The 24,856-nt window shown below is 50.5% G+C and overlaps 4 protein-coding genes across 4 annotated transcripts; 1 reads left to right on the top strand and 3 right to left on the bottom strand.

The window, feature by feature from the left end:
* Positions 1-13: 13 nt before the first annotated feature.
* On the bottom strand, positions 14-299 carry VC83_09501 (uncharacterized protein; the record flags this gene model as incomplete). Its single annotated transcript, XM_024472915.1, has 1 exon — positions 14-299. A coding segment is annotated over one exon (286 nt), but the record flags the coding sequence as incomplete, so codon positions are not given.
* Positions 300-406: 107 nt separating this feature from the next.
* Positions 407-1,169, bottom strand: SPO14_2 (Phospholipase D1; the record flags this gene model as incomplete). The annotated part of the gene is made up of 1 exon (XM_024472914.1): positions 407-1,169. The coding sequence occupies exon 1, from the start codon at positions 971-973 to the stop codon at positions 407-409; it is 567 nt and encodes a 188-aa protein (XP_024319554.1). The 5' UTR covers positions 974-1,169.
* A 303-nt stretch (positions 1,170-1,472) lies between these two features.
* On the top strand, positions 1,473-2,633 carry VC83_09499 (uncharacterized protein; the record flags this gene model as incomplete). Its single annotated transcript, XM_024472913.1, has 3 exons — positions 1,473-1,508; positions 1,838-2,543; positions 2,596-2,633. The coding sequence occupies 3 exons, from the start codon at positions 1,473-1,475 to the stop codon at positions 2,631-2,633; spliced, it is 780 nt and encodes a 259-aa protein (XP_024319545.1).
* A 16,616-nt stretch (positions 2,634-19,249) lies between these two features.
* VC83_09498 (uncharacterized protein) lies at positions 19,250-24,222 on the bottom strand. The gene is made up of 4 exons (XM_024472912.1): positions 22,713-24,222; positions 22,569-22,640; positions 22,226-22,494; positions 19,250-22,034 (listed from the first exon to the last, which is right to left on the bottom strand). The coding sequence occupies exons 1-4, from the start codon at positions 23,749-23,751 to the stop codon at positions 19,344-19,346; spliced, it is 4,071 nt and encodes a 1,356-aa protein (XP_024319546.1). The 5' UTR covers positions 23,752-24,222; the 3' UTR covers positions 19,250-19,343.
* Between the last annotated feature and the right edge of the window lie 634 nt (positions 24,223-24,856).

The following is a 24,856-nucleotide window of genomic DNA, read 5'->3' as shown; positions in this document are numbered from 1 at the left end:
CCCGAGTAATTATGGCCACGTCCTCCCGACACCCATGAGCTCCCCTTTCTCCAAGCAGATCCCATGCCCAGTCTATCTCTTCCTTCTCCTTCAGAAACGCCGCCACGAGGCTCTTCGAGATCATCAGGCATGGTGTTTCGGCGTCTCATCCTGCTAGACGATGCGCCCGCTTCCGCTGAGGTTGACTGGTCGATTTGCAGGCTTCCCCACGGCGGCCTGCGGTATCGACGCTTCTTCTTCACACGTGCAGCATCGTCCACGGTTTGTTCATCGGCTTTGCTCCGCATCGGCATCGGCATCACTGCCCTCCTCCTCCAGGGTCCCAGGCACCCCAATCGATGAGCCAAATCTCTCCGCGGTCGGCGAGTGCGGTGCAGACAACGACCCCCCAGCGTAAGATTGTACATTACCCGTGCTTTTGCTCCGTGTGTGTATTCAATCCTCCTGTTATCGCCAGAGCTCTCAGTTTAGACATGAGAGATATGCCCTTGCCCTGCGGATCTCCGTCCGCATCAGAGACATCCCATCGCGCCGGTATTGCTATATCCCCCGAATCGGCCCTTGCGAATTGTACACTTCTTCGGCCAGGAGGCGTCTGTGTGCCGTTCCCACTGTAGATAGCGCCGTTTCCCCTGACGCTTGGTGCAGCGGAGATTTGTCTGATGCTCGATGGCCGGGAGATTGCGGATGCTTCTGTAGAGGCAATGGGCGGTGGGGTCCCTAAAAATTCGTGCGGGAGGCCCCCATTCATATAGTCGTCCGCCTCACGTAGCTCTGCGTGGCGTGGTGTTGTGGGCTGGCTGGAGTCCTTGAAGGTCGGCCGTAAATCTGTTGTGGTTGAGCCATCGGTGTTGAGTTCGGTGCGGAGACCCGAATGTCGGAATGCCGCCGGATGTTCGTAGAGCTTGCAGCCGGCGATAGATTCGCAGGACTCCGCGTCATGGGATATGGATGTGTCGTCGTGTTTGGCCATGCCTGCGCTTTCAACTCCTGAGCCCAGAGAGTTCTGGTCGATCTGCAACTGTCAATTTCCCTTACCCTCGTAACCAAAGCATCTATAGCAATGCCTTCAAGCCCAAGCATCAAGCAATATGAGAGGTAGATTGCAATTGAAACATGAAAGTAATTTAATCGTACAGTAGACCACGGTCGGTGGTTGTTGGCTGTCGTTGGTCTCCAGGCCAATTTAATGGATGTTTGCGCCGAGACTCCCTAAATCTGAAAGCGCGACCCGCGACCCACGACCCGCGACCATACGTGGAAGTTTATGGTCTCGCAGATGCCACGCAGCTCTGACATATGAAGCCACATATATCATATTCTACTGGCTCTATATAATGGGTGATTACTTCTAATTATTACTCTGTATTTGTTCATTATGCCTCTTACAAAGTTCTCGGAATAGTACAGCAATCAACAGTCGTACTCAACAAAAGTAGTACCTTGAGGCACACGCACGTCGGAGTTTCGGGATGATGTCAGTTCTCCATATGGGCCCACCAACCCAAGTGAGAGGATATACGACGTTCCTTTTTTTCAGCCTCCAGCATTTAACTCTCTGAGGGGACTTTTCACATTAACTATAAAGGCTAAAGAAAGGACAGCTTCCTTGTATATAGGAAGTAATTACTTTACTTTGTGTGTTTCCTTTGACTATTTCACTGTTACTCTAGTTCTACAGCTGTTTTTCACATTCACTCCCCTGTAACGATCTGTTTTGCTTCGTCTTTTACTTTGTTCATCATAGTCGTGCACTACAGCAGCCGCCTTTCCCGACACCTCCTCCCCAGGAACAGTCGCGGGTTAAGTGGCACGAGTTGTTTCCTCTTCGTCTCAGCTCGGAGATGACTTCAACGAGGACGAGGGCTATGTCGACGAGGGCTATGTCGACGAGGGCTATGTCGACGAGGGCTATTTCGACGAGGAAGATGGAGAATATGAGGAAGAAGATGACTTCACATATATTAAAAGGGAGACCAGGCACGAAAGGCCGTCTCGCAGTTCGAGGAAACGCCGTAGGGCGGCGGCTGCTGGAGACGGAGTCACCCTCGACGACGAAGACGCCGGTGCAGTGGAAGGAGGAAAGCTCGACGCTGCCATTAGGTCGGAGATGAAGGGTCTCTCCCCCCACATGCGGCCCTACTATCATCCCCACAGTCGCATGTCAGGACTGCCATACAAGAAAAAAGTAACCTCAAGCCTCAAAGTCTGCGTCAGCATGAAAGCGCTAGTACAGCACTTCCTCGCCGTCTTCCCCCCCGACCACTTCTTCGAAGCCCTCACCTTCTTGCACCACTACGTCGACATTATCCGCAGCAGCGCGCTCGGGCAATGCTACATGGAGGGGATCTACTCTCATTTCCGCGCGCGCGCCAAGCTCTTCCTCGACTGGGAATCGGACCCGAGCGCGAAAGTTGAGAGTCCGTATACCAAGGCGCGCCTCGTGGATTTCATGGAGATGTTCCTGGTTGTGCCGGATTATGAGCAGCTCGAGCGAGACGACTTCTACGAGCTCACGAGCAAGAGAATCAATAATCGCCCTGGTAAACCGGTGGAGGCTCATAGTCTCGTAAGGGGGACTGATTTCTCCCTCAGTCGCGCGGTGCCGCCGCCGTCGAAACGGCAGGGTTTAGGTCAGAGATCTAGGTCTGCGCGTGGTCAGCTGTTTGTGCGTCAGTCTGAATGGGCGTCTCTTTTTTTGTCGCTAGGTAGGCTGCCTGGACGGGTTTGGGGGGGGGGTTCAGCTATGATATGGAGCTACAATTGGCTTTCGGGAGTTGGGAAGGAAATGCAGAAGTGGGCAGCGGTTTGCTTGTTTAGTCGTGGATTTTGGTCAGTGTCTCCTTAGCTAGGCATTTTTTGGAGGTGGCCATCGTCGTCAGATTGCTGCTGGTCTGGGTATCGGGGGTTGGCGGTTTGCTGTCGGGTTTGAGGGCCTACGGATCGCAAATGGGCATAGGCTTAGGCTTTGTTCTTAGAACCAGACAAAATGAAGCTTTGTTCGGGGGCAGGTTTCTTGTGTTCGATGCTTCTCTCCTCTGTTTCCCTGTTGACTTCGCTGTGTGTTGATATGATTACTTTACCTGCATGTTGAGACATCTCAATTACGGCGGTCATTTGGATTTGTGGTACGCCGGTTTGTGACTGCCTGCCGTAAGTGGTCGTGTGTTTAAACCCGTAAACATATTACGACATCCAAACCTAGTAAGCGCCCGTAACCACCCGTAGCAACTAAGTAGAGTTGAGGCAAGTAGTAGAATAGTAATATCACACAATACTCTAGATATACAAGGTTATGTGTAGTGTTATCGTCACCTTCCGGAAGTAGAACGTGTAAGCCAGCTACGGATGACGTCCGCGACATTGTGTTAAAAACCATTGAACTAGGCAAAAGTGGAACGCCCACACTTTCGTAGGTTCAAGTCAGTTTATATTTTACAACACATCCCCTTAGCTTTCTAGACCTAGTATAGGAAGGTCATATGGGACCCCCCTACACTGTCTGTAGTTGTTGTAGCGTATAGAGCGAGTGGAGTAGCTATTTTTGTAGCGTTTGCCTCCTATAGTTGATCTTAGCTACTAACGCTATTTGCGTTCCGCTTATTGTCGCTTAGCTAAGAGTTTTCGGAGTAAGTGAAAGCAGCATACCTAGGGGTATACCGTGTCCTAGGTGTAATGGTGGGTGCACCAGATGTGAGAATCTAGCCACCCAAGGAAGGGATGATTTTACTAAGACAACACACTGTCTTAGGAAAAAAGACCCAAAGGGTCGTAGCTTAGACTATTCCACAACGCAGCAATCAGGTGTATGATGTAGTGGAGTGGTTTAGACAAGTGTAACAAATGTTGAGTCTGAGGTGCACCAGATATGAGAATCTAGCCACCCAAGGAAGGGATGAATTTACTAAGACAACACACTGTCTTAGGAAACAGAGCCAAAGGGTTGTAGCTTAGACTATTCCACAACGCAGCAATCAGGTGTATGATGTGGTGAAGTGGTTTAGACAAGTTGCAACAAATGTTGAGTCTGAGAACTCAGGGGTAAGTCAGAGGTTAGCACCTCACTGACTTTTCAAAAACAGAGAATAACAAGATCAATGCTTGGAAGCTTGGAAAAGACGTAGAAGTATGTGCTAGTCGATTTACTGTATTGCCTGCTTGCCCTTTCTTAAGGAAAGGGCAATCCTATTTATGCCAAAGGAGTGTAGTTCTCTCATTTTCCATGACTTTCCATGACTAACCAGGCTTGGTAAATGTATTAGAAATCAAGTGCGACCCACAACTAGCTTGCTAATCATGTAGTGAACGTAAGAGAATCCCATAGAACCATCTCTTGGGTTCCTAGCCTATAGGAAGTGAAAAGGAGGTCCAAGGTCACAGTACCTATAGACAAATTATGTCATAACTTAACCAATCTTGTGGGTAACTAAGGAGCGATGACGTGTAATGAATCATAGAGGGTTGTAGAAGCTTCTAGAGCTATCGTTCATGTTCCTAGGCCTCTAGTTGGTAGAGATATGCCCACCCCCTTAAGGAGGAGGTTTTCTTAATAACTTGTTCAATGAGTGTCCAAATGATATGCCGTGATGTATGTAGCATAAACAGATGTAGTAGAAGAGTTTGCAGCAATCGTTGAGTAGTATTGCTTCTGTTGTTAGTGTGATAAGCCAAGATATGTATGGTGACTTGTAGGTTTGAGGAGGAGATTTCTAAGTTTGCTCTTAAATTTGATAGCAAACTGAGTGCAATGAATGTCAGTATGACATCGAGGGTATATAGCATGTGTGACTATAGTGCAGTAGCTCCATTAAATCCTTCAATGTTCTTTGGTTTTATAAGTTTGATAGGAGAGATGTTTTCAATTTCACAAATTCTTTTTGCGTCAACAGCATTCACAAAGCTGCCACCTGTTGCACCGCTATCCACAATTTGATTTCTTACTATTCTACAGGTAGCTAAGAATGGAGTGTCATAGTTGAAATGGGATAATGATGAGGCAGAGTGTAATGATGTACGGTTATGCTCGTGCTACATCCCACTGAGCCAAAAAGACTACAGTATTCCGGCTCGCCCGGAATACGCGTAACACGCTTTATATACCACATGTACTGTAACGGCAGCACCCGTTACACAGAGGAGGCAATTCTTGCTATAGAACCTCTGTCTTCTCTAGAGGCTATTCGTTTCCCGACTCATATTAAGCATGCTCTTCTATAGTAGATATCTCATTAACTCTAACTTTCTGCTTCTATAGGCAGTCGCAAGCGCGATGACCACTTCCATAGCAATGGAAGCATTTGCCAAGCTTCATAAGTGATTCTTTCTCAGGATCTTAGTAGGGAGGGCGGTAGAGCTTCTTCTATAGTGCCACTATTTTAACAGCAGTACTAGCAGTAGGGCTTTGGCCACTCTGCTTCTAGTAGGCGAACGGCTATGACTTCATTCTCTTCTCCTTTTCTTGAATTCTCTGTAGGTTTTGGTCCACAAGCATGCATTTCTTCACGAATTCAAGTAGGGTAGTGTCATACTGACATTCGTTGCACTCAGTTTGCTATCAAACTCAAGAGCAAACTTAGAAATCTCCTCCTCAAACCTACAAGTCACCATACATATCTTGGCTTATCACACCAACAACAGAAGCAATACTACTCAACGATTGCTGCAAACTCTTCTACTACATCTGTTTATGCTACATACATCACAGCATATCATTTGGACACTCATTGAACAAGTTATTAAGAAAATATCCTCCTTAAGGGGGTGGGCCAATACTACCACATGGCATATCTCTACCAACTAGAGGCCTAGGAACATGAACGATAGCTCTAGAAGCTTCTACAACCCTCTATGATTCATTACACGTCATCGCTCCTTAGTTACCCACAAGATTGGTTAAGTTATGACATAATTTATCTATAGGTACTCTGACCTTGGACCTCCTTTTCACTTCCTATAGGCTAGGAACCCAATGGGATTCTCTTACGTTCACTACATGATTAGCAAGCTAGTTGTGGGTCGCACTTGATTTCTAATACATTTACCAAGCCTGGTTAGTCATGGAAAGTCATGGAAAATGAGAGAACTACACTCCTTTGGCATAAATAGGATTGCCCTTTCCTTAAGAAAGGGCAAGCAGACAATACAGTAAATCGACTAGCACATACTTCTACGTCTTTTCCAAGCTTCCAAGCATTGATCTTGTTATTCTCTGTTTTTGAAAAGTCAGTGAGGTGCTAACCTCTGACTTACCCCTGAGTTCTCAGACTCAACATTTGTTGCAACTTGTCTAAACCACTTCACCACATCATACACCTGATTGCTGCGTTGTGGAATAGTCTAAGCTACAACCCTTTGGCTCTGTTTCCTAAGACAGTGTGTTGTCTTAGTAAATTCATCCCTTCCTTGGGTGGCTAGATTCTCATATCTGGTGCACCCACCATTACAGGTAGTAGTTCCTACTTTAGCAACCAAGGCTTTCTGCAGGCCTTAGTTGATCTTGAATTAGAGATCGTCAAGCAAGGTCTCCTCTAAGTAATCCAGCTCTGCTGTAAGTCTCTATAATTCAGCCTAGAAGGTTGCAAAGGTATTCTTGCCTTGGTATAGCTTGTAGTACTCAGTTTGTGCAGTGTGTCTCCTATCAGGGTTGCTAAACACTTTCTCAAGGAGTTGGAGGATTCTTCTGCTGACTAAAGCATGTTTGGTGAGGTAATGCGAAGCCGTAGGTTCACATGGTGAACTACAAGTCCTCCTAGTTGTAATGGTGGGTGCACCAGATGTGAGAATCTAGCCACCCAAGGGAGGGATGATTTTACTAAGACAACACACTGTCTTAGGAAACAGAGCCAAAGGGTTGTAGCTTAGACTATTCCACAACGCAGCAATCAGGTGTGTGATGTAGTGAAGTGGTTCAGACAAGTTGCAACAAATGTTGAGTCTGGGAACTCAGGGTAAGTCAGAGGTTAACACCTCACTGACTTTTCAGAAACAAGGAGTAACAAGATGAATGCTTGGAAGCTTGGAAAAGACGTGGAAGTATGTGATAGTCGATTTACTGTATTGTCTGCTTGCCCTTTCTTAAGGAAAGGGCAATCCTATTTATGCTAAAGGAGTGTAGTTCTCTCATTTTCCAAGACTTTCCATGACTTACCAGGCTTGGTAACTGTAGTCGACGTAAGAGAATCCCATAGAACCATCTCTTAGGTTCGTAGCCTATAGGAAGTAAAAGGAGGTCCAAGGTCAGAGTACCCCTATAGACAAATTATGTCATAGACAAATTATGTCATAGACAAATTATGTTAACTTAACCAATCTTGTGGGTAACTAAAGAGCGATGACATGTAATGAATCATAGAGGTTCGTCGGAGCTTTTAGAGCTATCGTTCATGCTCCTAGGCCTCTAGTTGGTAGAGATATGTCATGTGGTAGTATGAGTGATGTCATGTAATGAATCATAGAGGGTTGTAGAGATATGCTATGTGGTAATATCGGCCCAGTAACTAAGGAGCGATGACGTGTAATGAATCATAGATGGTTGTAGCAATCGTTGAGTAGTATTGCTCTTGTTGTTGGTGTGATAAGCCAAAATATGTATAGTGACTTGTAGGTTTGAGGAGGAGATTTCCAAGTTTGCTCTTGACTTTGATAGCAAACTGAGTGCAACGAATGTCAGTATGACACTAGTCTGCTTTGGAGATAAACTCATCTGCATCTTGTCATTTGGGAAGTGGTCGATGTTAGCTTCTAGCTTAAGTCAGATCTTTACAACCTAGTCTTCAAAAGCTGGTTTAATCCCATCCATAAGGACAGGAGGATCCAGAATGCGAGTAGACTAGCAAGGTACTGTAAGGATGCCTCCTTACACGGGGTACCCTCGGACCCGTAAGACAACGCGGAATAGGCGACATAGTAGTATAGCAGCATAGATGTTCTAGGGTCGGGGTCGATTCGGCGGGCAGACGGGAGTGGATCTACCGGTACGCTAAGGCCTAGCCGAGTCGGACCCCATTTAGGTACATAAGGGGTAGGAAGCTATAAGCTCCCCTTTCATCTTTTTGTATCCTTCGTAGTAGACCTATAGGATTGCACCGACTCATATCCGACTCGCACTCCCATATGCCACTTCTCGTGATACGGTGCCCTGCGTCCTTACATTATACAAAAAAGATCACGCCTGCCGGGGACGGCCGTACTCAAAGAATATCCCACAACCGGAACGACTCAGGAGAACTGTCGAAACACCACGACCGCGACTCGGTGACATTTCGAAGTAGAGACCTGATGACTCCAAATAGCCGTGACCCAGAGAACTCACGGACAGCCAGTGGATCAGGGTTTGATCCTGCAGAGCAAGCTGGTAAAGTCGCCGACGCGTTGGCGCCGAATAGGATACGAGATCCTAAAGAACCCCCTCAAGCACAAGGCAATTGTGAACAAGAGTGTTGATAGCTACGAGCTACCGGAAGTCAAACTCTTCCGTATCGACTGCGACTCGATACACCCCCGAATCAAGATGTCGCGCAAGACGACACAAAAACCCACCACCCGACAATGACGGTCAACCGCTACGAATGACAACTAGGCAAACCGCCACAGCGGGCACGACCGCAGGGCCATCCGAAAGCCCCCCGGATCGCATAGCGAACCTCGAGAACGAGATGCGGGAGCTCAAGGCGATGGTAGCCAGCCTCGTAGCTAGCCAGACCCGAATACCGTCTACGCCACCACCGGGCTGCCGACGCCCCAGTGCGCACCATTGAGGCCGGACGAAGACGAACAGCCTGCACCGACAATGCGAAACACGCCCGGCACCGTTCGACTGCCACCTGTCGACAATGCGCGCTCTCCTTCAATCCCGGGTCTACCCCGACAGTACACCGTGGACCCTCCGAACCGTTACAAGAAATCCACCATCTCTGAGAAGATTACGCCGCTCAGCGATGGATAGAACATACCTTTATGCAATGGAGCGCGTCCATTCGGGACCGACTTGTAGTCAATGAGGACCACTACCCTACCGACGTCTCGAGAAGAGCGTTGATATGGGGAACTACGACCGGCCTGGCAAAGAAATATCTGGAACCCCAATACCTATCGGATACGCATGGCTTCCAGAGCGCAGACGAAATGATGGACCTATTAGGATCATATTACCTTACGGGTAATGAGACCGAACAGGCCCGGAACGAATTCGACGATATGCAGATGGGCGAAAAGGGTCACTTACACGAAACCTTCCCCGAGTTCAAAGCCCGCTTCCAAAGTGCGGCGATTACGGGACAAGTATCACAATCGGAGTGGTTTCGGTATATGTGGAACAAGCTCACACCGCAATTCCGCAGCCGCGTGGCGGTCGTGAAGGACCAATGGAAAGGCGATTACCTCACCATGGTCCGAGCCTTAACCGCCTTCGACCAAGAGCGACGCAGGAACGGCGAGTTGAGCTCCCAGTCCAAGAGCAGCGAGTCGAGCTTCCCAGGACGGCCCCTCGGCTCATCCAGGTTCCCGCCTGTGGAGGCCGCCAAGACCCAACCACCGAAGACGACAAGAAGTCCGTTGGGTTCCTTCCAGAGGACTCCTTTCATACCCACCGCCCCCAAGCCGGACAAGTATCACAATCGGAGTGGTTTCGGTATATGTGGAACAGCTCACACCGCAATTCCGCAGCCGCGTGGCGGTCGTGAAGGACCAATGGAAAGGCGATTACCTCACCATGGTCCGAGCCTTAACCGCCTTCGACCAAGAGCGACGCAGGAACGGCGAGTTGAGCTCCCAGTCCAAGAGCAGCGAGTCGAGCTTCCAGGACGGGCCCGCCTCGGCTCATCCAGGTTCCCGCCTGTGGAGGCCGCCAAGACCCAACCACCGAAGACGACAAGAAGTCCGTTGGGTTCCTTCCAGAGGACTCCTTTCATACCCACCGACCGCCGTGCCGGCTGCGTCTGGAAACTGTTTCAAATGCGGGAAGCCCGGTCATTTCCAGGACAGGTGCCCGCTCAACCCCACAGTCAAAGAGATTGACCGCGAAGCCCCTGAACCCGAAGAGCAGTGGGAGGAGGCAGTCGAACTCCAATCGGATGCGTCCCTGGAGGAAAACGACGAGGCCTAGGGAAAGGCTCCTTCCTAGGTCTACGCAAATGTGATCTGCGAGATCTCGACCTACAAGAACTCTTGGGCGGAACCCAGTTCTTAGTCGACACGACGCTGAGTCTGAACGGACTCGGTGTGCAAACGAAGGCTCTCGCAGACACAGGAGCAAACGGATACCTCGTCATCAACAAGCCCTTCGCGCTACGACTGTCGAAGGCGCTTCAGAGCCCCATACGGAAACTGCCCTACTCTGTACCCATACGTGGTTTTCAGCGAAAAATCCAAAGTCACGTATCGGAGTATATTCGGTTGCACTTAACAGTCGAAGGACGCCGAATATATAACTGCCCCTTTGTGCTCCTGGACCTCGGAGCGCAAGATGTGATAATTGGGAGGAAGCTTTTCAGCCGCTTCCGAATACTACTCGACTCTGCAAAGAGCCGGCTAGTATGGCCAAAGGAGTACCCGCCTACTCCTAGCTGGAGCAAGGAGATCACCTTGCCCTACCACTCGCGCGAAACGTCCATTCGACATCCTTCTCACCAGTCGGATGCGAATCGTAGGGATGCCGCAATCCACCACGAAGACAGACGCCGCGCAGGCGGACGCTCGATGGAAATGAAAGTGATAATTTCGGACTCCGGAATGACCACCGACACTGCCCCGAGTACACCTCAGATCCCAGGGGTACCTTTCTTGCCACCGGCGAAGCCTGTACCAAGCTTCACGCCGGTGCACATCTGCGAGATCGGTGCAAACGCCTTCCACCACGAGATGATGCGAAGCGATGCCGAGTTCTTCCAGACCAGCCTTTACGAGATCGATCAGATCATTCGGGAAAAAGAATCCGAAGAGGATGACGAGACGATATCACTCATCCAGGAGAAACTCCCGCCTGTGCACCGAAAGTACACCGACGTCTTCTCAAAATCGGAATCTGATAAATTACCACCACACCGGGTATACGATCATAAGATACAGCTAGAGGCGCCGTTACCAAACGCTTTCTCCCCGCTCTACCGGCAAGGCACCAAAGAGCTTAAGGCTACCAAGCAATACCTGCTGGAGAACCTGGAGAAAGGCTTCATCGTCAATAGCAATAGCCCCTTTGCGTCCCCTATACTCTTCGTTAAGAAAGCGGACGGCAAACTGAGGTTCTGCATTGATTACCGCAAGCTGAACGGACTCACCCGCAACGATCCGTACCCTATACCGCGCATCGACGAACTACTTGGACGGGTGTCGAAAGCCAAGATTTTCACGAAACTAGATATCCGACAAGCCTTCCATCGCATACGAATGCACCCTGACTCCGAAGAGTATACTACCTTTCGGACTCGATATGGATCTTATAAGTGCAAGGTGCTGCCGTTCGGACTGACCAACGGCCCCGCAACGTACCAGCGCTACATGAACGACGTCCTCATGCAATACTTGGACGACTTCTGTACGGCTTACCTCGACGACATTCTCATATACTCCGAGGACCCTACGGAACATATAGAGCACGTACACAAAGTCCTACAGCGCCTTCGTGAGGCAGGGCTACAAGCCGACCTCAAGAAGTGCGAGTTCAATGTTACCCGAACTAAGTACCTGGGTTACATACTGACCACTTCCGGTGTCGAGGCGGACCCCGACAAGATCGAACCCCTTCGAAACTGGATTCGACCGACCACCGTTACCGGTGTGAAATCCTATCTAGGCTTCTGTGGGTTCTACCGCCAGTTCATACGCAATTTCGGGAAGATCGCGAAGCCCCTGACTACCATCACGAGCCCCTCGGAGCCGTTCCTATGGACTGAGGAATGTGAGAACGCCTTTGAAGAATTACGGCGGCAGCTACTAGCGGTGCAGGCACTACACCACTTCAACCCCGAATTGCCTACGAAGCTAGAGACCGACTCTTCAGACGGAGTCGTCGCCGGCGTGCTATCACAAGAGCACCCGGACCAGCTCTGGTACCCAGTGAGCTTCTACAGCCACGTCCTTACCGGCCATGAGATCAACTGGGAAATCCATGACAAGGAACTCTTCGCCATCGTGAAAGCGTTCGCGAAATGGAGACCTGAGTTGGCCTCTGTTACGCAGCGAGTCGAGGTGTATACGGACCACCGCTCGCTCGAATACTTCATGACGACGAAGGTTCTCACCGCGAAGCAGGTGCGATGGATGGAACTACTATCCGACTTCAACTTCCACATTACGTATACGGCAGGTAAGAATAACCTGAAGGCTGATATTCTGAGCCGAAGAGACCAAGACCTCGTAATGCAACAGAAAGTCAAGTTGGATAGTCGTGCGAGGGTGTTGCTTGGCCCTGCCCGCCTACACCCCCGTATCAGTGCCGAGTTGGCCGACAGTTATGTAGCATCGATCAATGCCATCGACCCCCCAAAGGCGCAGATGCCCTTCGATCTGATCGAGGCACTATGCGTAGACAACCGGAAGTCGTTCGCCGAGACACGCGCGAAACAACCCTTACCGGATGGGTACGCCCTAGCCGACCAACTCCTCCTGTACAAAGACCGCCTATGTGTGAACCGCCACACCGAGCTGTGTACGAAACTCATCCGAGAGGCGCATGACCAGGTGTCGACGGCGCACCCCAGCGGCCGGAGGACCTACCAGTTGCTTGCCCAGAAGTATCGCTGGGTCGGTATGGAAGCGGACTGCATACGGTATGTGCGTAACTGCGCGACATGCCGCCTTTCGCACACCAATGTCACAAAGCAACAGGGCTTTCTACACCCCCTACCGGTACCCGACTACCCTATGCAACACCTTACGATGGACTTCAAGGAGTTCCCAAGGGACAAGCACGGGTACGACAGCATCCTAGTGTTTATGGACCGCCTCGGGAAGAGTTCGGTGACCATACCGTGTTATAAGACTACAGATGCACGACAAATGGCGCAGCTGTTCATCGAATGGATATATCGATTCGGGCACACCCCGGTATCGATCGTCAGTGACCGCGGACCCCAATTCGTGTCATCCTTCTGGCACGAGTTCTGCCGGATCATCGGCGTCAAGATCAAGCTGTCGACAGCCTATCACAAGCAGACCGACGGGCAGACGGAAATCATGAATCGGTATATCGATCAGAGACTGAGGCCCTTCGTATCACATTACCAGGACAACTGGAGCGAGCTCATTCCCATCATGGATCGGGTGCAAATGACCCTTCCCCATGCCTCGATCGGAATGACCCCCTACCGACTCAAGTACGGAACTGATCCGCGCACCAGTTGGGACTGGGAAACCCCGAAAGCCACGACCCCTAGGGAAGTCATGAACCAGAAGGAAGCCAAAGCAGTAGCAAACCGCATGCACTCCGCATGGATTTACGCAAAGGAGAACATGGCCAAAGCACAAGAGGATATGTCTAAATACGCGAATCGACGCCGACGAGCCATTGACTGGGATGTAGGAGACAAGGTTTACCTATCGACCAAGAATCTGAAAAATCACCGCCCTAGCCGTAAGCTGGGGCAACAATGGGTCGGACCCTATACGGTACTGGAACAAATCGGACACGCCTTCCGACTAGACCTACCGAAGGGTTCCCAAATACACGATGTCTTCTCTCCAGACGTACTCATCAAGGCTCCGAATAACCCGCTGCCCGGTCAAGCAGCGCCTGAGCCAAGCAGCAAAGTCGTAGACGGCCTAGAGGAGTGGGAGGTCGAAAAGATCCTCGCCGTAAGGATCCGGCGAAAACAACTTCAATACCAGGTATCCTGGGTCGGATACGATCCGGACCCGGAATGGTACCCCGCCTCAAACTTTAAGAACTCCCCCTACAAAATCCGGGAGTTCCACGCGGAGTACCCAAACCTGCCAGGACCACCGCAGGACCTACCCGGCTGGATCACGGAATGGGAGACAGGCAAACCAAGCTACGATCACGAGAGGCACGGCAAAGCAGAGGAAAACAGCGTCGTTGCTACCTACGACACTAAACTAAACACCCTCTAAGCCAGGGCACCCTCAGAGCCGTAGCCCTTGCGGAAGCCACCCTTCCCAAACGTCTCACCGGCGTCGCAACAAGCGGCTACCACCATGAGAGACGAAGGGTCGAAGTGACCCCACGCGAAAGACCACGCCCGAGTTCCCTCCGGCACAGGGCCCGTTCACCCAATCGGGTTCTCCCCATTCCCCTCCCTCCTCCTCCCCCCTCTTCCTCTTCCCGCCATTGCGGGGAGCCACCGCAACAGCCCCGGCCAACTTCCCCACCGCCTTCTCCACCTTCGCGACCGCAGTCGCCACGAAGCTCACCTCCTTCCCCACCTTGTCGGTGGTTTTATCCACCGTCCCCAGCAAGGAGACGGCGCGGGCCTGCCCCGCGAGGAGCTTCCCCGTATCCTCCTTCAACCCCTCCACCGCGGCGGTGAGGTCCTACCTAGGAGTCAGACCCAGAACAAGAACAACAGAAAGGGGAAAACTTACCTTGATGGCAGCGAGGGTGGCCAGCCCCTGAATGTACTGCGCCCCCTCAAAGGGGGAGCGCAGGGCCGGCATGGCGGCGCTGGAGAGGTCGGCCACGCGCGCGACCTCCTTGTAGGTCTTGAGGGTGGTGGCCGGGACGGGAGGGGTGGCCGCTTCGGCGGCGACGATGGCGGCATATTCCTCCTCGAGGAACCAGAGAATCTATCCCCCAGAAAGTCAGCACAGGAAACCAACCACCAGACCGAACAGCACCCGAGAACTCACCGGCACACATGGTGCCTTCTGCTTCACGCAGTAGGCGCACTTGGAGCTTTTCTCGCTCCAAACGCACTCGTGCTCCATGGGAGCATCGTCGGGTGTCCCAATACGGCGCACGCATCTCATACAGAGGACGCGGTACGCAGCCGGGAGGGCCCCGGGGGGCAGCAGGACGGGCATCTTCGCGAAAAGGTTTCCTACAAAACCGTCAGCCCCAAGCCCAGAAGTTATCACCTACGCGTCGGCGCGCAATCATCACCTACTCGGTCGTCTGGTTTGTTTTGTTTCCTATGAAACAATCAGATTAGTATACAGTATACGAACAAGAGGGGCTACTTACTGGATTCGGGAGGTGGGTTCGTAGGCGGTGTTGTTGTAAAAAGAAGCCTTCGAATCCTGGGTGGAATCGGTTGCTCCATAACAACCGCTTAGAACAATGAATTTCTGAGGAGTAGTAGCGCGCGCACAGTAACTAAGAAACTCGCGACGCGCAACACCACAACTGGATACTATACGGTGCCAACTCGGACCTCAACAACCCGCTTTTATTAGGAACAAAGCACGCTCCGCGATCCATCCCACGGACGCATTCAGCACCACGATCTTCGAACAAAGACTACCTAGACCATACCGACACTCGGCTACCATTCGGTCGGCACACGGAGCCACGCGCTTTGAGGACAAAGCACTCTCTCAAGGGGGGGGGTAATGTAAGGATGCCTCCTTACACGGGGTACCCTCGGACCCGTAAGACAACGCGGAATAGGCGACATAGTAGTATAGCAGCATAGATGTTCTAGGGTCGGGGTCGATTCGGGCGGCAGACGGGAGTGGATCTACCGGTACGCTAAGGCCTAGCCGAGTCGGACCCCATTTAGGTACATAAGGGGTAGGAAGCTATAAGCTCCCCTTTCATCTTTTTTGTATCCTTCGTAGTAGACCTATAGGATTGCACCGACTCATATCCGACTCGCACTCCCATATGCCACTTCTCGTGATACGGTGCCCTGCGTCCTTACAATGTACGGGTATTATGTCCTATTTTCTCACATCAGCCACAGCGCTTCTGTCGGCCCTTAGAGCCCACCTGCCGACTATTCTCACTTGTCACTTCCATACGGACTTAAGCATCAACCTTAGCACTCTGAAGGATATCCTCTCCGTCTTATACAGAGAGACTCCCCCTTGCATTATATGCGTCTTACGCTTCTTTTCCAGCCTCTTTTTCTGTTCATTTGCTACTTGTAGAGCCTTAACTTTTGCCTTTAGTAGAACAGCAGAATGCATCATAATTGAGGTAGGAGAGCTATTCTAATGTCGTACGATGCGGTTCTTAATATGCTCTGTTTGAAAATCAAGCTCTCTTATAGTTTGAGGAGTCTTTGAAGTCTAATTGTTGCTCTTAACTATAGGAGGAGTTAGAGTTCTTAAGTGTAGATTTAAGTAGGAGAGGACATTCTGTGGATCGTACAGAACTAGTCCTATAGCTCGGAATCTGCTCTTAATGTTCTGCTCTGTAAATGTAGCTTTGAATGCTTCTTTGAATGTAGAGAGAAACTTAATGTAACGCTGACTTCTAAACGAATAGAAGACATAGAGGTGTCTTGCGTAAAGGTTTAACTTAATGGAGGAGGTAGGTGATTAGACACAAAGGCTTTTAAGTAACATGTTACAGTATTATAAAGAATACTATATTGAGTTGAACACCAAGCTCCTATCTAAGGAAATACTATCTACTTATATAGTGGCGTCATACCAAAGGGATATCAAGGATAACATAGATAGCAAATATCCATGATATCCTTTGTTATCCATTACATGTAGATATTAGGGATAACATGGATAACAAATATCCATGATATCTAATGTACTAGGTAATTGCTGTCTGCGCCTTTTATAGGCGCACACAGCAATTGTTTTAAAGCAATTAATCTTGTAGTTATTAAGATACTAAGATTTAGGTCTAAAGTGGGGGCCAAAACTTAGTATCTTAATAACTATACTACTAGTTACTTTAAAACTTAGAAAAGATGCTTTAAATGCCTATAAAAGGCTAAATATACATTTTTATAATTTACTAATAAACAGTTGTTGAGATATTTAGTTACAAAATTCATAATTTTGGGTGTAAAATCGAGTAGGCGACTCGCTTGTGAAATACGTTAGTCATGATTATTATGATTATTTGTGTAAACCCTAGGGTAGTTTCAAGAGTTTATTTGATAAGAGAATTATAATTACTTTATAACGTGGTTTACCACCAAACGGAACATCCCACCAAATGAAACACTTTCCGATAGCATCGCAACCTCAAACCCAATTACTCCACCCTAACACATTAAAATTAACTACACTCAATTGAATTCTCTTCTCCTAATATCTCTTCAACCTCTTGACAGGTTCGTACATTATGCCCAGTCTTGCCGCACCTCCCACAGCGCCGCGAAGTCGATGGACCAGCCTCTACAGCACCCTCCTCATTTGACCTTTTCTGTCGTTTCAACCCTTTATCCTCTTTTTCAGCGATCAGTTTTTGAGCATCTTCTATAGTAAGTGACCCTCCATCTTGGACACGTGTACGCTTGGCTTTCCGACGCTTTGAAAGTGCTGTGTTGGCCTTTCGAAGGGTACGGACCTCCTCTTGTATAAGGGTCATTTGGTGCGCAATGCGGTCTGTACCCTTCACCAGCTGCTTTACAGCTGAAAAAATCATTGTTGGGGAGCTTCCTTGATGAATTCCAATTCTATTCTGTACAAACTTAGACTGCAAAATTGCATCAGCTGGGGTTTGTGGCGTTTGAGGGACCCAAGGGTCAGCCTCTAGTAGGGGGGATCCAGTTGGTGTTGGCGTCCGTAACTTGATATCAAGCTTTGAGAGAACTGCTTCTGGGTTGTACGGGACTAGGCCAGTACCTCGAAAGCCAGCTAGGATATTTTCAGTTGTCATTGTATGGTCGTGGGCAGCCTTGAATGCAATAAAGAACTCAATCTTAGTGATATGGGTAATAGAGGCCTTAATGAAGACCTCAAGTTCTCGACCATACATTCGCTTTAGTACACTAAAACACCCAACATCAAGAGGCTGGGTAAGATGTGAGGAGTGCGCAGGGAGACAGAGCATAATAATGTTGTTCTCCTTGCAGTACATATCAAACTGGGCAGATAGGTGGCTCTCATGGCCATCTAGGACAATCATCCGCCAGACCCCTTGTGTTCGTACACGTGTATGCTGATTAAAGTGTTTTATCCAGTCTAGACCTGTATCATTGTCGGTCCAGCCATTTGGTGAGGTCTTGATGGCCCAAGTAGGTGGAAGGCCGCACTCTGTGTACCAAGGCGCAAGGTGATGCTTGCCTTGTACAATCAAGTATGCAGGCACTACAAAGCCGTCTGCACTCACACATTCAATCGCTGTTGCCCATTCCCGATTACCAGACTGAAGCTGCTTTGCTCGGCCTTTTCGATCTGAGCTCGTAACAACCATATTCCCACAGATAACACCCATCATAAAGCCCGTCTCATCAAAGTTGTAGAAGTCAGCATCCTGGATGCTGTACTTCGCCTGCATGTTCTTTACCAGCTCAAACCACTTTCTTATACAATCAGGATCTTCGCAGAGGGCTCGCTGGAGGTCGTACGCACGAGAGAGACGCGTCTTAAGCTTTGGTTCATTGTGTACAAAGCGGTAGGGCCAGTTTTTTCCAACTGGGGGTTCGCGACGCGTCGCACGGAGGAGATTCGCTATATCTCGTACATCCTCAATTCGAGGTGGAAATCCTCGCGAATCTAGGTCAAGTACGTATCGTATGAGCTCCTCTTCCTCAATTGGGGTCAATGGACGTTGTTTGTCGCGTCTACCAGCTCGTGGTTGGCTTCCGTGTATGCGACGGGTAAGTGTTACATGTGGGACCTCATATAGCTGCGCAGCACGTCGGATGGACAGTTTGTGGGGTGATTTGGTAGCTTGAATGGCTAGTAAAACTCGGCCTTCATTAGCTTTCTGAGGCATCTTTTTGTTGTGGTGTGGTGGAGTAATTGGGTTTGAGGTTGCGATGCTATCGGAAAGTGTTTCATTTGGTGGGATGTTCCGTTTGGTGGTAAACCACGTTACTCTTTATTATCCTCTACAATTGTTCGTCCCTAATTTGAGAATGATAAAACAGTTAATTACAGTTAATTTTATTTAAAAGGAACATTCCACAACATATATTCACCAGAACACATCGAACATCTCAAAGCACATCCAACACAACTCCCATTCACAAACCCCAACCAAAGACTATTCTTTCCATTCCCCTATAATACAAACAATCCCCTCCTCCCTCCATAATCATCCGTTGTCTGTGCTGCCTCCTCCATATGCATCGCCCCTATTGTTACAAAAATACAGTAGTATACCCCCCATCCCCCTTCCTCCCCAAAAGCCACCCACCAACTCAATGCCCAACCCCAAACGCCGCGCTATAAAAACATCCCCCCCAGCATCCCCAGTTCACAAAGGAAACCCTCGGATTGAATGAAGGCTTCCGAACCCTCATTCCTAGACCCCCTCACTGCTGCTCATGAATAAAAGTGCAATTAACCCCCTTCGCACACTTCCCCTCCTGCCAGAACCGACACGGTTTCGTCCCCCGCTTATAATCCGGATCCAACCTATTCTTGTTGAATTTTCCTCCCCCGCCTCTATCCCCACCACCAGCATCCCACGGTTTCTTCCCCCCCTCCGCGCCATCCTGTCCATAACCCCCCGACCCCCAAGTCTGCGCACCGGACTGCTGCTGCTGTTGCTGTTGGGAGGAGGAGGTGCTCCAGGTAGAAGGTGGGGTGGGAGCAGCTTGTTGCAAACTAGCAGCGTATGCAAGCCACGCAGGCTGTTCTTGATACTGCGTCTGAGCCGGATAATTGGCGGTGGTGGTTTGGGGTTGGCTGGGCCACTGCATCTGCTGCTGCTGCTGCTGGGGTTTCTGGGGGTACCCCATTCCCGCGAGGAGATTCTGGAGGCCAGATGGATCATACTCCCCTCCCTCTGCCTGCGCGGCCGGCTGTTGATACGCCGGCTGCTGTTGACCCTGCCCCTGCGTCTGGGCCCCCATGATCTTCTGCAACTGCCCCATCAAATCCTCCTGCCCAACTACTGGCTTAATTCTCGCCTGTGCCTCCGCGATATGACGATCCTGGAAAGCCTTATCCCTCGCCGCATTGGCAATCTGTTCTTTGAGAAGCGTCTCGTAATATACCTTCTTCGAGGCGGGGGCCATCCAGTCCGGTGCTTCGACAGCGGGAAAGGGTAGACCGATTTTGGATGCGAAGATGGCGGAGAGGTTTGTCCATTCTGCTGGGTCCATGCCAGGTGGTGTTGGGTAAGCGGTGGTGGGTTGTGCGGGCTTAGGGGTGGGTGGGAAGAGCGTCGAGATCGGTGTAGTACCAGCTTGTAACTCCGCGAGTGTCGTGATAATTTCCTCCAGCGATTTCTGAGGCATCTCCTTCTTCGGGAAACGAGGACTATTCGCGATGGCGTTGAGCATAGCCGGGACAGATAGTTTAGCCGTTGTTGGCAGACCCAGGATCTCAGCAGCGCGTTTATGCTGCATTTCTCTGTGTATACCGAGGCGTTCCTCCTCTTCATTCCGGAAGAGACGCGCCATCGCTGCGTCAGCGCCGTAGAGTTCGATGTCGAGGAGTCGACGTTTGACTTTCGGGAAGTTCGTAGGCTGACGAAGTTGTACGACCTCCGTTCCTGGGGTGGTAGGTTCAAAGGGCGGTTCCTTGGGTGAGTGCGGGATATCCTTAACACCCGTGTAAACAACCATTAACTCTGTGTCCTCACGCTTAGACTGGATTCTTTGTTGCGGCGTCTCAAACTCCACAGGTCCGCCCCTCGACGTGAAAGCCTTCCCATAATACCCCTCCTGCAAGGCTGAGAAATCGACCTCACTCAACACAGGCCAAGGCTTACTATTCACCTCAGCCTCACTCTCCTCATCCTCCACATCCACCACGCCCTGGAAGCGCTGTTTATGCATCATCCCCTCCGAGCGATCATCATGTGCATCCCTCAGCATTTCACCCTGGCGCCCCTCATTCTCCGCTCGCTCGTGCGTGAAGATCCGGACTTCGGTGAGGCTATCGCCCCCTTTGAAGTGAACCCTGAGATGACGTCTAGATTCCTTGCGCTCCCTTCTCGCTTTCTGCTCGGGTGTTTCGTCGGGGCGCTTGGGGGCCTCGGGGGCTTTGGGGGGGGCTTTGGGCTTGGAGATGTCGGCGAGGAGCATGGAGAGAGTGGATGGTCCGGTGGAGGGAGCGGGCTTTTTTGCCACGGGCTTGGCTGCTGGGATATTTGTCGTGGCTGGCGCGGCTTTGGGTCCTTGCTTCCCGAGCTTGGCGAAGAAACCAGTTGTCTTTATGGGGACCTTGTTGCCGGATGGTTTAGCAGGGAAGCACTTGGCGCCTTCGGCTGCAATCTTTTTGTTTGGTGAATTACTGGTGCTATCATCAGGCTCATGAGGTCTCTTCAGGCTCGATGCCGGCTGTATTCCCGCCTTGACATCTGTAGGAGCTGTAGGTTTATACTCCCCTCTCGCAATAGCCTCCTTCATTTCGCCTCTCTTGGCAGAATCTTCAGCAGCAGCCATTATAGCTCTATCATGAGATTCGACCGTGCTCTTCATGATTATTTCCACAAAGCGCCTGATATCCTCTTGCCTCCGCTTTCCTTCAAGATCGACATTCTTGCTTTCTAGTCTACTCTTGTTGAACTTCTTGACAATGCCATCGAATTTAGATCTGGTCAAGACGGCCTCGCTGGTTTTGGTGAAGGCGGACATGAGATGGAAGACTGCAAGAGCGAGGTCGCCGAGGTAGTCATCTGCTTTGATACAGTTTCTGAGGATATTCGTCAATCCAACAACGAACTTGTCGTGGGTAGCTAGCGTATCTTTGAGATCTTGATGTCCCTTGGTGATGGCGATATTCAAAGCATTAACAAGAGCCTGCTGTCGCGTAGCACGCTCAACTTTCAACTTCTTGACATCGGCACCACGCTTCTCGGTTTCCGCCTTTGCCAGCTCTGCCGTAACTCGCACCAGCTCTTCACGTAGAGTTGCGACAAAGGGATGGAATTCCATAGCAACTCTCATCTTCTCCTCTGTTGTTGCACGGCGACCTGGCGGACTGTAGATTATGCCAAGGGCATCCCAGGTTGCGGCCTCGGCGACATCCGTTGGACGTGGCTCGGGGCGAATCTGTTCCATTGTTAGTAACAAATAACAGATAACAGACAATAGAAAATAACAACGATATGAAGAACAAGGAAAAGGTGTTGGGGGGGGGGGGGCGGTTCTTTGTTAGTCGTCAAGGAAACTCAAGTCTCGGGACTCGAACATAAGCGTTCACCATCACACCCAACAATAAACAACAATAAAACCGAACTTGCCTCGTCTAGCGTCCTCATATCTCCCAGCTCCTCTTCCTCATCCGAATACTCCGACTCGTCCTCTGAGCTCGTATACTCCTCCGAACTCGAGTCCGCCGGCGACACCGACGGCGGCCTACGGCTGCTTATCTCACCCGCAGGAATATTCGCAGCAGATAAAGGCGTGGGTCGCTCCCTCCCAAGTAAATTAGACTTCCTCGCGGTGGCGTACTTCTTTGTACCTGGGGCGCGGATTTTCTTAGGTTTGCTTGTGGGGACGGCGGAGAGTTCTAGACGAGAGGATGTCAACAATGCACTTTTTATAAATGAACTAAGCCGGGGGGGGGGAGGGGGAAACACTTACTATGCTCGAGGCCAGGTACTAGGACCTTTCCACTTCGGTTAGGCCGGCCTTGCCAGACGGGAAGTGCTTTTGCTACGGACGAGAATTAGTTCGGTGCTTTCACAAAGGGGGTGAGTACACCAATTGTTTAGTGGTTAAACTTACAGGAATACCTATTGTCTAGTTCAATCGAGCCTACACCAAGGACCGCCCAAGGAGCCTGGGAGAACCTGCGAGATGGAATATCCTTTGTTTCAGCCAGCAACTCAGGGTGCGTAACCCTAAGCTGTGCGGAAGCATATTTCTGAGCTGCGTCCGATACACTGGGAATAGGCTGGCTAGGAATAGGCTGGCTCGCTGGTGAAGGTTGATTTACTGGTTCGGGCTGGCTTGCAGGCACGGAAGGCAAAGCAGGCACGGGTGAGATGGCGGCATGTTGGCTAACCACAGGGCGAGAAGGGGCATGCTGAGTCTGAATCTCCGGCTGCACAGGGTGATATTGCGGCACCGGAGTCGAAACTGGGACGGACTGTTCCTGGAACTCCGGCTCTGGCGTCCATGACTGGCGGAAATTCTGGCTGGCAGCATTGCTGGGAACGGGCTGCTGAGTCAAGATATTTCTCGCTGGAACCGGCGCAGGATATTGCACGGCCCTGTCGAGATCATGTGGCGAGATCGTTACAGGCACTTGAGCTTGAGGGGAGTAGGAGTATTGACCTTGGTTGGGCGCATACTGCTGGTGAGATTGGAGAGACACCTGCTGAGGCATCTGCTGTATAGGGCTCTGGCTGGTGGTCGGGTAGGCGCCATACTGAACTCCATACTGTCCCAGGCTGGTATTTGAGCGTAGGGGCTCCTGGCCATATACGGCCTGATATTGCGCATTTGGATACACAGGTGACTGGGAAGTGCCATAATTAAATTGCGACTGAGCAGGCAGGATATATTGCTGCTGCTGGATCTGCTGCGGGTGTTGATGTGTGAGTTGGTGCTGCTGGTGGGCATGCGGGTGCTGGTACTGCTGTGAATTGAAGATATCCTCGGCATACAGTGCGGGCTGCTGCTGTTCCTGCTGTTCCTGCAGCACCCATTGATTTTGGTCAATTAAAGACGGGTCGACGATGTAATTATTCATCTGTTGACCCAATTCATGCGAGTAGTTCTCATCTGCTCTGATGGGGTTGTTATCCTGCACGTGATCCATATTTGTTAGATGGACCGTGCGGGGGTGCGGCTTTATCGGAATTATTTGGCCGTGACCGTGGGGTTGGGATGTGGCTGTGGAGAGACGGTGGAGATGGGAGACACTAAGCGATAGACGGCCGTGAACCGTGAACGTGAACCGGGACCGTGGACCGGGACCGGGACCGTGAACCGTGAGCGACCACTCAACAACAGACGGGTCAAAAGACGACGGGACCTGTTCCCCAGCTAAAAGTCATGGATGTACTGTAGAGTGACGCTGTAGGTTTGAGGGAGTGAAGAAAAGGTGAGTTGTGATGTGAAGTCGTACTGTAAATAAAGTCGCGCTGTACGTCGAATTAAGAGTACGTACGGTATCTCTCCTTTGCTCTCCTCTCCTGCCTCAAGTGTACGCGCTTCTTCTCGCGATTGTAGGTACAGCCCAGTATTTGGCGCTTCTCGCGATTGTAGGTACAGCCCAATATTTGACGCTGCAAAAGACTCGAGGAAAGGGCCGGACGGACAACCACAGACAACCACAGACAACAACAGACAACCACAGACAACAACAGATAACCCACAATGCAGAAAACACCCCTTTAGGCGCGACAACAACTCAACCAACACGCAGCAGCAACACACGTTCCTGCGCGTGTATTTTGCACTGCTGCTGTCTTGTCTGTCTGTATACACTTGACTGTCCTCTGTTCTGTTCCGCTGTCCACCATCTGTATCCTGTGTCTGTATCCTGTGTCTGTATCCTGTGTCTGTATCCTGTGTCTGTATCCTGTGTCTGTATCCTGTGTCTGTATCCTGTGTCTGTATCCTGTGTCTGTATCCTGTGTCTGTATCCCTCTCTGTATCCTGTCTCTGTATCCTTCTCTGTATCCTGTCCGCTTCCTCCTCGCGCGCGCGCAACAAAAAAAATAACGATGCGCCTGCTGTTGACCCTGAACCCGACAGTCCTGACAGCGCTTGCGTGGAGTATTACACCCCTTACAGCGCCTGTTCAGCGCCTGTCAGCACAGCCAGGACAACAGCGCAAATACTGCGCGCTCCTTCTTTAATTGAGTATTCGTACGCTTGGGGTGATGAATTTATGAATTGATTACGATGAGGGAGAGAGA

Source organism: Pseudogymnoascus destructans (assembly GCF_001641265.1).
Source record: "Pseudogymnoascus destructans isolate 20631-21 unplaced genomic scaffold scaffold_51, whole genome shotgun sequence".
In the NCBI taxonomy this organism is placed as follows: domain Eukaryota; kingdom Fungi; phylum Ascomycota; class Leotiomycetes; order Thelebolales; family Thelebolaceae; genus Pseudogymnoascus; species Pseudogymnoascus destructans.
Note: the sequence above shows the minus strand (reverse complement) of the source record. Positions and strands in the feature narration are given on the sequence as shown.

Coding starts and splice junctions, on each gene's coding strand:
- VC83_09498 (XM_024472912.1), bottom strand. CDS start 23,751: ATGGATCACGTGCAGGATAACAACCCCATCAGAGCAGATGAGAACTAC. Junction 22,641..22,712: donor ACTAGACAATAGGTATTCCT/GTAAGTTTAACC, acceptor TCTCGTCCGTAG/CAAAAGCACTTCCCGTCTGG. Junction 22,495..22,568: donor AGTACCTGGCCTCGAGCATA/GTAAGTGTTTCC, acceptor CCTCTCGTCTAG/AACTCTCCGCCGTCCCCACA.